The sequence below is a fragment of the Prionailurus bengalensis genome, chromosome E1 (assembly GCF_016509475.1).
Source record: "Prionailurus bengalensis isolate Pbe53 chromosome E1, Fcat_Pben_1.1_paternal_pri, whole genome shotgun sequence".
Classification (NCBI taxonomy): Eukaryota; Metazoa; Chordata; class Mammalia; order Carnivora; family Felidae; genus Prionailurus; species Prionailurus bengalensis.
Genome location: NC_057347.1, coordinates 31,056,514 through 31,071,900, shown reverse-complemented (window position 1 = coordinate 31,071,900; position 15,387 = coordinate 31,056,514). Strand labels below are relative to the sequence as shown.

General features: G+C 35.8%; 1 protein-coding gene across 1 annotated transcript in view; it reads left to right on the top strand.

The window, feature by feature from the left end:
• The window catches only part of STXBP4 (syntaxin binding protein 4), a 166,211-nt gene that overhangs the window by 87,460 nt on the left and 63,364 nt on the right, over positions 1-15,387 (top strand). The window contains exons 13-17 of the mRNA XM_043584020.1: positions 3,348-3,523; position 3,882; positions 10,647-10,763; positions 11,273-11,322; positions 13,368-13,501. Coding sequence (XP_043439955.1) covers positions 3,348-3,523; position 3,882; positions 10,647-10,763; positions 11,273-11,322; positions 13,368-13,501 — 478 coding nt within the window. The remainder of the gene's footprint in view (positions 1-3,347; positions 3,524-3,881; positions 3,883-10,646; positions 10,764-11,272; positions 11,323-13,367; positions 13,502-15,387) is intronic.

Genomic DNA, 15,387 nt, shown 5'->3' with positions numbered 1-15,387 from the left:
AACAATCTTTTTTGATTATAAGACAGTTTTAAAAATAAAGAAATTAAGTTTTGGTTTTTTTAATTTTTTTTTTTTTAACATTTATTTATTTTTGAGACAGAGAGAGACAGAGCATGAACGGGGGAGGGTCAGAGAGAGAGGGAGACACAGAATCCAAAACAGGCTCCAGGCTCTGAGCGGTCAGCACAGAGCCCGATGCGGGGCTTGAACTCACGGACTGCGAGATCGTGACCTGAGCTGAAGTCGGATGCTTAACCGACTGAGCCACCCAGGCGCCCCAAGTTTTGTTTTTTTTTTATTTGAGTATAGTTGACATGCAATGTTACATAAGTTTCAGGTGTACAAGGTAGTGATTCAACAACCATACAGTTATGCTGTGCTTGTAATTACCCTCTGTCGCCATGCAACGCTGTTGCAATACTGTTGACTGTATTCCCTACTGCTGAATCTTTTGTTCCTGTGGCTGAAATGGAGCTCTTTGAATCAGAGGTGTGATAGGCAGTTGGTTGGCCATATCTCTCCATCCTGAACCCTGCTGCCAGATTTAGCTTTCTGAGACACTCTGTTCTCAAATCAGTTTCTGTTCAAAAGGCCTTAAAAGTTACCTGATATGGGGCACCTGGGTGGCTCAGTCAGTCAGATGTCCGACTTTGGCCCAGGTCATGGTTTGTGAGTTCGAGCCCCACATTGGGCCCTGTGCTGACAGCTCGCAGCCTGGAGCCTGCTTCGGATTCTGTGTCTCTCTCTTCCTGCTTCTCTCTCTCTCTCTCTCTCTCTCTCTCTCTCTCTCAAAAATAAATAAGCATTAAAAAAAAAAAAAATTTACCTGATGCAAGCTCTTTTGCCTGTCATGCCATTTCCACCAGAGCCTTGCTTATTCTTTCCCTGTATCTCCTCAACCTTTTTTATCCATTGTTCTCCCAGGAAGCATCTACTCCAGTCAAAATTAATCTAGTGCCATTTTTCAAATGTACCACATTCCTTCTTGTCTCTCTTCCTTCGTTCACATTGGTCTTTTTGTCTAACATGCCCTACCCTGTTCCTCCACTTATCTAAGTTATACCTAATTTTCTGAACTGAGCCATAAAAGGGAAGGTACCTTTTATCCTCTTTGTATTTTTTATCACATAATATGATTGTCTGGATGTGCTAGCTGCTAAGTAAATGCTGTTAATGATGATGAAGTCTTCTGTTAGCTCTACTTTCAAACTATATTTAGTATCTCACCACTTTACACCAACTCCAACACTGTCACCCTTGTTCAATCCACAATTACTTTATGCCTGTCCCCTTCTTCCACCTGCTCCACCCTTGCCCACTCCCTACAATTTACTCATAACCCATCTGCAAAAGTATTGCACTTACAGGTTAAGTCAGATCATAATCGTTTCTCTGCGCCAAACTCCCTAGTAACTTCCCATCTCACCCTGAGTAAAGCCAAAGTTTTTATGATGCCCTACAAAAGCCTCTTAAGGTCTGCCACTCCACCCCAACACCATCCCTGCCCTCACTCCTTGTGTCCTACTACTCCCTTCTTCCTGTCCCTTAGCACTCTCTACTTCTGTCACACTGGCTTCTTTGCTCTTCTCTAAAGATGCAAGGAACAGTTCCACCTCAGGGCCTTTGCACAAACTGGTTCCTTTTCCCAGAAAGCTCTTTGAGAAATCTTCATGGCTCCCTGCTTCCTGCAGCTCTCTGATTAAATGTCTTCTCAGTAAGGTCTTCACTGATAATCCCTAATTTATTGTCTATCTCTCCAAACTAGAGTATAAATGGGGGGGAGGGGGTGCATGAGGGAGGACTTTTTGTCTGTTTTGTTAGGTTCTCTGTCCTCAGTACCTGAAACAGAATCTGACATATAATAAGTACTTAGGAAACAGTTAGTGCATGTATGAATGAAAAATTGACCCTTAAAAATATGTCCATATTCGTAACTCTCCCTTCATTTCAAACGTATTTAGACTCAAACAAAAGCAAGCATCCTATAATAGCTCTGAGAAAATTAAAATAGCCATAGTTGAATATTAGCCATGGCAATTGGAGCAGAAAGTTCCATTGCAGAGAAAAGATATTTCTGCATCAAGTAAAGAAAAAGAAATCGTTTACAGTATAATAACTGCCATGTGAAATTATATTAGGTGTCCTGGGGGGACTGTCGTCGACCCAGCACCAAAGCACATTTTGAGAGCACAAATGGTTTTGGTCACTCCATCCTCTTCCTAAGGTAGAGAATGTAGCTAGTTTGGGGATTTTTTTATTTGTTTTTATTTGTTTGTTTGTTTTGTCATTTGTTTTGTCACTTAGTTGTAGAGTAAAAAGGTGAAAGAGCATTAATGTTGGAGTTTAGCAGACCCAGGTTTAAACTCTGGCAATACTATGTGTCCTTGGACAGAATGGGTAACCTCTCTGAGCCTCTGTTTAATTATGTATAAAATAGTTTTTAATAATGCCTTTCTCTGTTCTAGAGGTTAAATGAGAAAAGACACATGAATCTTCTAGGACATAACATATGTTTAATAAATGTCATGTAAGCATTGCACCCTATAGAAATAGCTATATGTTTTGCTACTGAATTCCACCTTTTGGCTTAAATCAAAAGGGAGAAATAGCAGTTAGACTGATGTCTAGGAATAAGCTTTGGATCCTGGGCTTGGACCACAGGGAAGTCTGCTACACCACAGATCTCTCAGCTGTATCTGATGAAGCTGTAAGCACCTTTCTAGAACATGAGCCCTACCACCTACTTGAGTTTTGTGGAAGCCTACTCTTTTTATCTTCTGAACCAGTTCTTATTCTAGTCTCCATTTTCAATTCCCTTCTACTTCCCTTATTTCCAAAATGTTATGCTAGCTGTGTGAAGTTGGAAATCCTATACTGAAAATTATCCAGGAGATCAACAGAGGAAAAGTAAGATCAGGCATTTACTGTCCATACTAAAATAACATGAAGACTCATTTTCACATTGATATGTGAGGAACACATGTATATCTATTAAGTTTGGGAATTATAACTTCCAGAGGGAGGAAAATATTTTGTTTAAACTGTATGGTTTTTTTTAACATGGCTTTTTTTCTTTTTTTTTTTTTTAATTTTTTTTTTCAATGTTTATTTATTTTTGAGGGGACAGAGAGAGACAGAGCATGAACGGGGGAGGGGCAGAGAGAGAGGGAGACACAGAATCAGAAACAGGCTCCAGGCTCTGAGCCATCAGCCCAGAGCCCGACGCGGGGCTCGAACTCACGGACCGCGAGATCGTGACCTGGCTGAAGTCGGACGCTTAACCGACTGCGCCACCCAGGCGCCCCAACATGGCTTTTTTTCAATGGCATGAATTTTGCAATCCTCAGGAAGCCAAAGCTGTTGTTGAAGAAACCAGAGCCCTGCGAAGTCGGATTCACCTTGCCGAAGCCGCACAGCGACAGGCACACGGAATGGAAATGGACTATGAAGAAGTGATCCATCTGTTAGAGGCCGAGATCACAGATCTAAAGGCTCAGCTTGCTGATTATTCGGACCAAATAAAGTAAGCAAAACCGTCCTCTCTTTTAGTTACCATGGTTTCCTTGCCGTTGTCATGTATCCTGTTTTCATTTTCTTTTCATCTGCACTTCTAAACTAGGTCAGTGTTTGTCTTCTATTATTCAATGATAGGATGATGTGTCGTGATGGGATGGGGGGGTAAGGTGAAGGTTGTGAGCCTGCCTTTATCCACATAGCTTGGGGATGAAAAAGCATGTGACCCAAATTTATTTGGGTCATTGGTCAACATTGTGCAGCTCAGGCAGTAAGTCCTAGAACTATTTAACATTTAATTGATTACATTGGTTTTCTCCATTTGTTCCTAAACTTGCTAATTTGCCTTGTGGGGATGGGAGGAGGAGAGTCTAGGGATGGGTTTTGCTCTTTGATTAGAGCACTCAAGGAAGTGTGAATGTTAAATAATTTTTGCCCAGGGCCAAGATAATTAATAGGAAGAAACTGAGTTTGAATTTAATAGGCTCCAGTTTCAATAGCAAAATACTGAATGCTATTTATAAGGCAATGTGATCCTTTTTTTATGGGAATTTTTTATATGATTTTTTAACATAATACATACTATATTCATTGAAAAGTCTTCAAAAACTATAGTAGACATACACATTTTTACTTCACTGAAGTAGAAAATTAAGTAAATTGAAATACATATTTAATGACTTCAACAAGTTCATTTAGGATAGGTGTTTACATCTCTAATACAGTCAACTTTCAAGAAAACATAAAGCAAATTTGAATAATTTATGTCTATCTATATAAACATAAAACTGTTAAATACCTTAAATATACCAAGTAGAAGTGAAACCAGTTTTAGAAAAGCAAAATGCAGAAGAAAATCTGAAATTTTCTTTGGCTAGCTCTTGAGAGGCACTAATACATTTCTCACATCTGCCCATTTAAACCGATTCCAAAAGAGCTGATGTTCCTACTTTGATAATACACAAGGCTAAGGGAAAGTTATATTACTTGAAAAGGCAACAATACTTAGAAATACTACATATGTTTATTATTTTTGACCTAGTGTTTACATTTTGAAATCAGAGATCCATGCTTAGTTCATGTGAGTAACTTTAACATGATTCTGAAAATATTTGGGGAATTAATCAAAATGTCAAAAGTACAGTTTTATAAAACTCTGTTTACTTTTGGAGGGGTAATCAACAGTCTTTAAAAATACATTCTAAGTAATATAATATTCAAAGAGTTCTCATGAATTGATTCAAAAAACTTTTTTAAGCATAGATTATTTGCAACTCTCTGTTCCAGCTCTTAGCTGAGAGACATTTTGGTCCTAAGTTGTCTGGCAATGTAATTAATTCAGTTTTTCGCTTTTTTAGCATAAGGGGGTCTCCTGCCATTCCTCCTAACAAGATTCTAAGTTGGCCGTTAACGTGTCTCTGAAAAAAATAATCTTTTGTTTATTTTTCAAAGAAAAAATATTAGACAAGAGCATCTCAACATTTTCCAAACTCAATACCAGTGGAGAAAGAGAAGGAAAGTTTTTTCTTTTTAATTGTTTAAGATTGCTTCAAGAGACATTGACCAAGATGTTGCAGGACGTAGATTCAAATATTCTTTTTTAAGACACATGTTCATTTTGTAACTATGTTTTTTTCACTGTAAGTATTTCCTTTAAAAAAATTTTTTTTAGGGGCACCTGGGTGGCTCAGTCAGTTAAGCGTCCGACTTCAGCTCAGGTCATGATCTCGTGGTCCATGAGTTTGAGCCCCGCATTGGGCTCTGTGCTGACAGCTCAGAACCTGGAGCCTGTTTCAGATTCTGTGTCTCTGGCCCTCCCCCGTTCATGCTCTGTCTTTCTCTGTCTCAAAAATAAATAAACGTTAAAAAAATAAAATTAAAAAATTTTTTTTAATGTTTACTTTTTTGAGAGAGAGAGAGACACACACAGCATGATTAGAGTAGGAGCAGAGAGAGAGAGAGGGAGACACAGAATCTGAAGCAGGCTCCAGGCTCTGAGCTGTCAGCACAGAGCCCAACACAGGGCTTGAACTATAAACTGCAAGATCATGACCTGAGCTGAAGTCGGACACTTAACCGACTGAGCCACCCAGGTGCCTCAAGTTTTCCCTTTTATTATGTCTATACTTACTTACCTTTTTTATTTTTTATTTTTTCTGTTTACCCCCAGCTTAGGAAATAAAACATTACCAAAACCTTTGAAGATCCAGTGACCCTCCCTAGTTACAATCTTCTCCCTTGCCCTCAGAAGTTACCACTTTCCTGGATTTAGTATTAACCATTTTCTTGATCATTTTACCACATATGTTTATTATCTCTTACTGGTAAATGTTGTTGAGTCCTGCCTGTTTATCAACTTTATATAAATAGAATGGTCCTACATGTATTATTCTTGCTTTTTTCACTCAAACTTTTATTTTTGAAATTCATCTATTTGAAATTTATAGTTGGTTCATGTATTTTCATTGTTTTTTTTTTGTACTCCCTTGAATGGATATACTACAGTATATTTGTCCATTCTGTATTTGATGAACAGTCCAATTGTTTCTGTTTTCTTTATTATGAACAATGTTGATAAAAACACTTTTGTATATATCCTGCTCCACATGTATAACAGTTTCTCTTGGGTTCATACCTTAGAGTGGAATTGCTAGGTTGAATGATGATTGATCAACTTTACTAGGCCATGCCTAATTGTGTTTGAAAGCTTTTGAGCCAATTTTTACTCCCACCAGTAGTGAATGAGAGATACTATTTACCGCACATCCTTGCTGACACATTGTTTTCATTTACTTTTAATTTATATCAATCTGGTAGGTGTAATAAGTAAATCTCATTATGGTTTAATTTGGATTTCCCTGATTACTAACGACTTTGAGCCGTGGGTGTGTTGGGACCAGCTAGCACTGGCTCACAATAGGTGATTGTATGCATATCTTCTCAACTGCATATTCAGTGACATCAGGTTGTTTGGTAGCTTCATATCAGCTGTGGTGGAATTATTTATACCCCCAAATGCTATAAACCAGGGCTTTTTGCCCTGGCCCAGATAGCCAGTTGAGCATATATTTATGTACTTGTTAGGCATTTATGTTTTCTGAAATGCCTTTTCATAACTTTCAATTGTTTTTCCCATTAGGTTGTTCTTTGCACATTGATATGTAGTGATTGTTCACATGTTCAAGTTACTAAACCTATATTAAATTATATGTTATTAAAAATCTTTTCTCTCAGATTCATGGCTTACTTTTCACCCAGTGGCAAAAGAAACACTGACTTTCATGTAGTCAAACTTACCAGTCTTTTCCCTTATGTGCCCTTTTACAAGTTCTTCTATTCCCAAAGATATTCTTTATATCTGCCTCTAAGTTTTGATCTTTCTGTCATTGGTTTCGTAGCATTGTATGGGGATGGAGATCCATTTTATTCTTTCTTTATACTAAATGAACGACCAACTATCCCAGGCCCATTTATTCAAAAGCCTCTTCTTTCCTAATTGATCTACAAAATCAGGTCTGTCATATATCAAGATTTCATTTGCATTTATCTTTCTGAGGGCCACTATTCTCCTTCACTGGTCTATTTGTACATTCTTGCACAAATAACATACGGTTTTGGTTACTATAACTTTTATAGGGAATCTTGATATATGACCATCCTGCCTACTTCTTTTTCTTTAAAAGTATGTTGGCTACGTGACCCTTTGTCCTTTTATGTGTCTTTTATAAATTCAACCAAAAGAAAAAAAAAACTACTGGAATTTTTACTGAAAATAAGTTAAATATATAGATGAATTCGGGAAGAATTTACATGTTTATGATTGAGTCTTTATAAACACCACTGAAGCAAAAGACCGGATAATTGCATTGTGGCCAGAGAATCTAGTCTATAGTATAATCGATTCCAAAATATGTTGGCGGTTGCTTTGTGGCTTATACTGTATAGCCAGTGTTCACACATGGTCAAAGTGAGCTTCAAAAGAATTCTTCATGTTTTTTTGATGTATCATTTTATATATTCCACTAGATCAGATTCATTAATTGTAAAGTCCAGCTTTTCTCTAGTCATCTTAATTTCTTTGTCAGAGAAATGCGTTAAAATCTTCCTTTTTTTTTTTGGTGCGCCTGCGTGGCTCAGTGAGTTAAGCGTCTAACTTCGGCTCAGGTCATGATCTCACAGCTCATGGGTTCAAGCCCCATGTCAGGCTCTGTGCTGAAGGCTCTGTGCTTTGTAGTCTGTGTCTCCCGCTCCTCTGCCCCTCCCCTACTGGTGCTCTCTCACACACGCACATTCTGTCTGTCTGTCTGTCTCTCTCAAAAATAAATAAATGTTAAAAAAATAAGAAGAAGAAAAAATCTCCCCCCCTTTTTTAAAAAAGTAATGTATTTAGCCATATATAGGCTTGGAATTACATTATCATCCTTTATGAAATGTTGTGACTCTTCAATTTATCAATCTTATATTCCCCCTAATATTTATTTTTGATTAATACTAAAATAGTTACAACAGTTTTCTTTTGGTATTTATGGTGTACCTGTTTTCCTTCCTTTCACTTTTAACTTTGCATTGTCCTCACATTTTAATTGTGTATGTGGTAAACAACATATAGCTGAATTGTTCCCTCATCTTACTAATTTTTGACCTTTAATTGGAAAGATCTTTCCATTTACCCTGTTTTATTTGATAATGCCATTGGCTTCATTTCTACCCTCTTTAATTTATGCATTTTATTTGTGCTTTAGTTTTTGGTTGTGTTTTTTTTTTTTTTTTCTTTCAATGTGCCATGTCTTGCCTGTTTGTTTGTTTGGTTTTTAATGTTTATTTTTTGTTTATATTTTGTGAGAAAGAGAGTGTGAGCCGGGAGGGGCAGAGAGAGAGGGAGAAAGAATCCCAAGCAGGCTCCACGCTGTCAGTGCAGAGCCCAACATGGGGCTTTATCTGGGGCTTGATCCCATGAACTGTGAGATCATGACCTGAGCCAAAATCAAGGGTCAGATGCTTAACCAACTGAGCCACCCAGGTACTCCTTGTCTGTTTGGTTTTTTTTCAATTGGTTCAGATTTCTCCTGTGTTCCCCACCTCCCATTCCATGTATTTCCTTCTGCTGGCTTATAGAAGGTATGTACTCTGTTTCTAATTTTTAATGATTATCTTAGAAATTTTAACATTCTATTTTCACTCAAATTATAAAACTAATCACTAATTTTCCCCTGCTTCTAAATATGATAGTACTTTAAAACCTAAATCCAATCATTCCTTCCTACTTAATTTCTATTTTTGTCAGTATTTTAGTTCTTTCTTAACTTTTAACACCATAAGTTAGACACTATCACAATTTCTTTTGTGGAGTCAACTTTTGTTTCAATAGATGCCTTCTTTACCATTTTCTGTGTCCAGCATTCTTTTTTGTATCTCAGTCCTTCTTGCTAAAATTATTTCCTTCCTGAAGTACAGCTGTTAGAAATGTGTTTAATGAGGATCTGTTGGTAACACATTCTCTTCATTTTCGTTTGTCTGAAAACATCTTTATTGAACTCTTGCTCTTGAAATACATGTGTGCTACATTTAAAGTAAGTTTGCACTTAATTTCTTTCAGTGTCTTTATTCTATGATTGTGATATCAGCAGCCAATCTGTTATTTGTTTGCAATACATTGTTTCTTGATGATTTTAAGATCTCTTTATCATCTGTGTTCAGCAGTTTGTGATGAGTCATGTGTTGGCTTATTTTTATTTATAGTGCTTGAGATTCACTGAGTTTCCTGATCTGAGAAACATTCTTTTGTTATATCTGAAAAACTCCAAATTGTTATCCTGAGCTATGTCTCTTTCATTCTTTCTGAACCCTCATTCAGATTGAGTATATACTATATCTTCATCTAGTTATTTTCTCCTTACCTCTTCTCCTTTTTTTATATCCTCCCATTTTATTTTTCTGCTGCATTATGAAAACCTTCTTTACCTCTGCCTTCCAGTTTATCCATTCTCTTTTCAGCTATATCTAATTGTATATTAAACTCATAAATTGAGTTTCTGATTTCATTTTGATTATATTTTTATTTTTAAGATTGATTTTTTATGCCATCTGGATCTATTTTTATAGTTTATTTTTCCCTTTATCATGTCTTAAATTCCTCCCTAATTTTTAAAACTCATTAAACACTACTTTATAGTCTATATCTGATTACTCCAATATCTGCTGTCTTTATGTAGTTTGTTTCCTTTATATAATTTGTTTCCTTCAGCTGACTTTTATTCATGGTAGCTTATTTCCTGAGGTCCTGTTCTTTTGACACATTATATGTAGAAATTCTTTGAGATCTGAGTTGAGAAAATATCCCTCCACTGAAGTTTTGTGTTTGCTTCTGCCAGTCTGGAACTTATTTAAACCAAAATTTCAGCTTATAAATTTACAAGACACACAGGCAATGTAAATTATGACCTCAAACCTTCATGAGTTTGGACCCATGAAGGTTTTTTTTTTTAACCTACTCTCCAGAACCCAAATCAGAACCATCGATTTACTTCTGTAAGGTTTGTTTCTTTCCAATTCACCCATTAAAGTTCTCTCATTTGCCATGTGTGCCCAAAGATATACCCTCAGAGCAAATTATGCTTCAGCATTCTCTTTTATAAGTAGGTTCACCCAGCATTGTTGTTGTTTGTCTTCATGAAATTCCTTTACTGTCAATGGGATTCTTTTACTGTTCACAGGATTCCTTTACTTCTCTGCCAGCTCATCTTTACATTATATCATATTACATTAAATATATATGTGTATTCTCAGTAATTTTTGTTATGCCACACTGGTAGTGATTTCTGTCAGCAGCTGGTAAGCCGTGTTGTAAACAAAAACAAAACAATGATAAACTCAATTCAAATGTATTTTACTATAAGAATCAATAAAGCCATATGCAGCTTATCTTGTAAAATTTGCAGCATCCCTATACAGTCTAACTTTTAAATATGCATATACAGTTAATTAAGTGCCTCCCCAAATCAGAAGATAAGTACACTAAGAGAAAATAAATAATATGGTAATGTTGGATGTTAGTTAATAAAAACTGAACATAGGAGCCACTGATATAAAATCAAAGAAATGTTTAAGACCCTCCTTTTGATACCTCTATCCAGGAAAGTGTTCAGGAGTTAAGAAAGAGAATCACAGTGCTCGACTGCCAATTGCGAAAATCGGAAATGGCTCGAAAAACTTTTGAGGCATCCACTGAAAAGCTTCTTCATTTTGTAGAGGTAAATTTTCCCATTAACATTACCTTATGCCCATTTTTAAGAAATCTATATATGACTGACACTCAGATAAATGTCATGGTGTTTGGTGGCTAGTGAGATATTCTCTGGGCTCAAAACAGCAATGCTAACCAGCAGCCAATTTTAAAATTGCATAAATAATGAAAAGACCAGCTAACAAATAGATTCTTAAGAGCAATAATCCAGACAGGATAACATGGTCCCAAATATATACTATGTTTTTTGAATTCTTTTTCAAAACTGTTAATACTATACAAATATTATTTGATAAATATTTACCCTATAAAAAAATGTTTCCATAGCTATTATTACACATCTGAGTGGCATTGCATGTCAATGTAATTGATTCCTTTTTCCCCACATAACAGAAACACCTTTTAATCAATTGGGAGTGAAAGGAGGAGGGAGGTTATAAACATTAGTTAAGTAAGAAAAAATGTTTTAAAAATATCAAACTTACATATCTCCTTTACTATCTTATTTGTCTCTAGACTATTCAAGAATTACTTTCTGATAATTCTTATCCTTTATCAAATTTAAGGTAAGAACATTTAAGTGTTTACTGTAGAGTATGATTACGTTTTTCATTTGGTAATTGTGACTAAAATACTAGAAATCTCTTAAATAGCCTTAAGATGCTACATAATGATTTGATGCTGTTTTTAATGTCTTGTGGAAACAGATACAAGGACGTGTTGTTTTTGACCCCATTTCTGTAAAAGAAATTCCTGGAGGTATTTAGTCAGTCACTGTAACCTAGTACTCTATTGAGGTAGGAATCACCTATATTGTTTTTGTCAGGAATTCTGTAAAGAGGGGATTACCTTGAAGTTCTATAAGCATCCTGTGTCTAAATAAAAATCACTTTAAAGGTCAGTCTCAAGCCAGCAGATCAGTTGTTATGGCAAACAATTTTATAAAACATGTTCATACAATCGGTTTCTTTCATTTTCAACATTCAGTAGACATAAAAAAATATACGTATTTGGAGAATACACCTTGATTTTGTTACTGTTCACAGATTGTTTCCAATTCAAAGTTTCTTACTAAGAGCTACAAACATACTAATACAATTTATGTATTTCAAACTGCAAGTCTTTGGTCATTGTGATACATAATGAGAGATACAGAAACGAAAGTTTCCTGTTTATACATTTTCAGAGCAGTTTTTTCCCCTCATCTTGTAAAAGCTGCCACTAGCAATGTACTTCTACTTCCAGCAATGCATACTTGCAGACAGGAGAACTCTGCCCTTCCCTATGAAAACACCAGTTTAATAAATGATGATTCATTGTATTCTTATTCTATTTTAGGGTTCCACATAGCATTTTTTTTAACCTTAGAAGAATGTCTATGGTAGTACACTTAAAAAAAAATTATTATTGAAATATAGTTGACCCACAATGTTATATTAGTCTCAGGTGTACATCATAGTAATTTGATTACTCTGTACTTTATGTGATAATAGTATACTTTTGAACTCACTTTATTGTCATGCTTTATTCTAATGAAAGATCAGACATTGCTCTCCATGCTGCTTATGATGCAAGATAAAATGAAGATAACATGAATTTCATAATTATTTTCAATAACAATGTTAAAATACTCAGCAATCAGATTCCCTTGTATGGTTAGATGTATTTCCCGTCCCCACCCTCCAAGGTCTCATTGTGACCTTGAATAATAATTCAGAAGTTTTGGTATTAAAAATGAAGGTTAAAAATGACTATTCAAAAGCCAGAGCTTGCCCTCAAACTTAAACTGGTTCATGGAAAAAAAGGTAACTTTAAAAAACAATATTAAGCAACTTTTCACCATGTCTTAGAAACTGAAACTCTAGTACAGTATGGTTCAGTCTTTCTAATATCTATGTCTTCTGTAATAAATTTAGGTCTTGATCATTCAACACAGAATAAAGGCTCTGTATTTGAATTTGAGAATTGATGCTTTAGTGTCTCCTTGTGAATGAATATCATCATGCTTAAGAAGATGGACTATAAATAATAATAGTTTTGTTATCAGTTTAAAATTGTCCCTTTTCAAATGAAAGTTTTAATGTGATGGTTTTTTGCAGTAAAACCTAGCATTTTAAATTACAAAAGAGTGCATTCATTTCAGGTGACATTTGCATCTCCAAAAAGTGTTATAAATGCTGTTTAGATTTAGGGACAACAAATGGAAGAGCTTAAGAGAAATTTCAGGAGCACATACACATTGAAATTATATTTAATATTATAAGAAGTAACAGTAAATGCTTAATAAATTTACGTCTGAGTGCTTCATTTGAATTTTTACAAAACTAAATAAAAGGCTACATCATGTTAGCATAACATAAGCACTCACAAAATAAGCCCAACAAATGATTTATTTCTCCTTCTTATCAGGTCAGTCTAATTCTTTAAATATGTCTTTGTTACATAACGAAGAATAGAAAACAGAAATGTTTTGTGATTACTTCATTTTATGACTGTAAGAATTCAATATTCCCAGAAATACAAATATTTTTGTACACAAGAGTTCAGATTCAGCCAAGATGGATGCTATTTATTGTGTAATAAGCTCATCTTTGCGTTATTGCCATCACAGTGAAAGAAGAGCTTTGTTAGCTTCTCAGACTTCCCTCACACCCCTGGGAAGGAACGGACGTAACATCGCAGCAACACTGGCACTTGAATCTAAGGAACTTGTTAAATCTGTTCGGGCCATACTTGATATGGATTGTAAGTTTTCTGCATTTTTTCACTCCCCCCCCCCCCCAGTAATTCATTTAACAAAACAAAAGGAGATTTCAAGCTTGACAGTTTAATTTTGTTAAATGCGTTGGTTTGCCTATAGTAAAACTGAGAGCTAATTGATAAAAATCTCGATACACTCCTTGTAGGGGGAGAATATTTACTTTATTTAAAGTGCCTGAAATGGCCTCCAACAGAAGATAGCTGATTAAGGCATGTTTTTGCCTCTACTTCCATCCAAAGTCTCTTTGAAATGGAAGAACAGATAGAAAAATAAATCCACAACAGCACTGGAAACCTGGAAGGTTAGAACCAACATTTAGGGATTTTTGAATAATACACAACAGATGGAATAAAATGGAAGGTACAGCCCAGCTGAACAAAAGACCCCAAAACACAATAAAGATCAAAGACAAAACTGCTGAAACAGTAAGTTAACTAGAACCGTGAAAAAAATGTCCAGGATCACAGGCAGGGAAGACTGGGAACAGACCCTGGGGCACTCAGCAGGGTAATTAATTAAAGGGCTATGGAATAGCTGAACCAGTTCCCCACTCATCAGAGCTGCTGGCTCAGGCATTTCCTCCTGAGCCAGGGCCAGGAGAATACCTCTCTTAAAGAACTGCATGATCTGTCCCTGGACACCCCCAGAGTCAGCACTGGGCTAGAAAGATGCAGGGGAACAGGCTTAGTAATGCCAGTGTCCCGGCAGACAGGGAGATCCTTGGGGAGAGCTTAAGTGATCAGTCATTTCCATCCTTCCCTCCTCCTGTCTCCCAGCACTTTTGCCTCTTCATGGATTTGGACTCCCTTTTAATTTGTTTGTTCTTCTGTCTCTTCTCTTGATGTCAGTCTGTCTGCTGGTTGTCTTTATGCTAGCCTCTAGCATTCCACTGTCTCTGTTTGCCACTCTTAATCTTCCCTATGCTGGGGACGAGATATCAAATATATATAAATATAAATGTAGAGAGGCACAGAAAACACTCTTTGTTCACAAAATACCCAAATAATAAGTTTTGAGTAAAGTCCTGTGTAGTAAATGGTTTGGCTTTGTAGAGGATAATATTCAAAGACCCTTTGGGGTAAATTTTAACTTCAAAACTATGTTATAGAAAGAGAATTGGAAACCATGCACAATTTGTGCAGTGAGGTTTTTTTCTTAATTTTGTATAACCTGTTACATTAAAAAAAATCAAATTATATTTCAAAAACCCTATAACAACTCTCTATGTGAAGAAATTCTGTGGGTTTCAGGATAGATGAAAATAATCACTTCTAATGTATTATGTGTACACTCAGAATTTAAAATATCAGACATTTTTAAGTTAGGGTGGGACCAGTGGAGGGAAACACCTGCATACACACACATAGCCCAGCGGACACTGCCATCATTAATTTTAATTACCTTGCTAACATTAACCTTTACATTTGTCAAACATGATTATTCAAAGAAAATATTTGAAATTCAGCAGAACTCCTTTGGAAGAGAAGTGAAAAATTCCATCGGCACTTTTTATGTCGTAAGATTGTACCTCATTTGCTGTTTAAACTAGCAAATAGTTTCTGCGTTGTCTTTTTTATTTATTTAGAGATATAATTGCTAACATTGGCATGTATTCCCAGTACTTTCATAATTTTTATGACCTATCTTTTTCAGTTTGATAATTCAGATAAACTCAGCTCATTTTCTTTCTCTTTATGCAGTCGCTTTTCTATATGTAATGGAAAGCAGAAAATTACTACCATGAGGTAGATAATTCAGCTGCAGCCTCTACCTCATTTCCTTTGGCGTGACTGTCTGGTTATTTCAAGTTACAATTCAGAATTTTCTCTTGGGTAATTGCCTTTACTTTCTTCTTAACATAAGTATAATC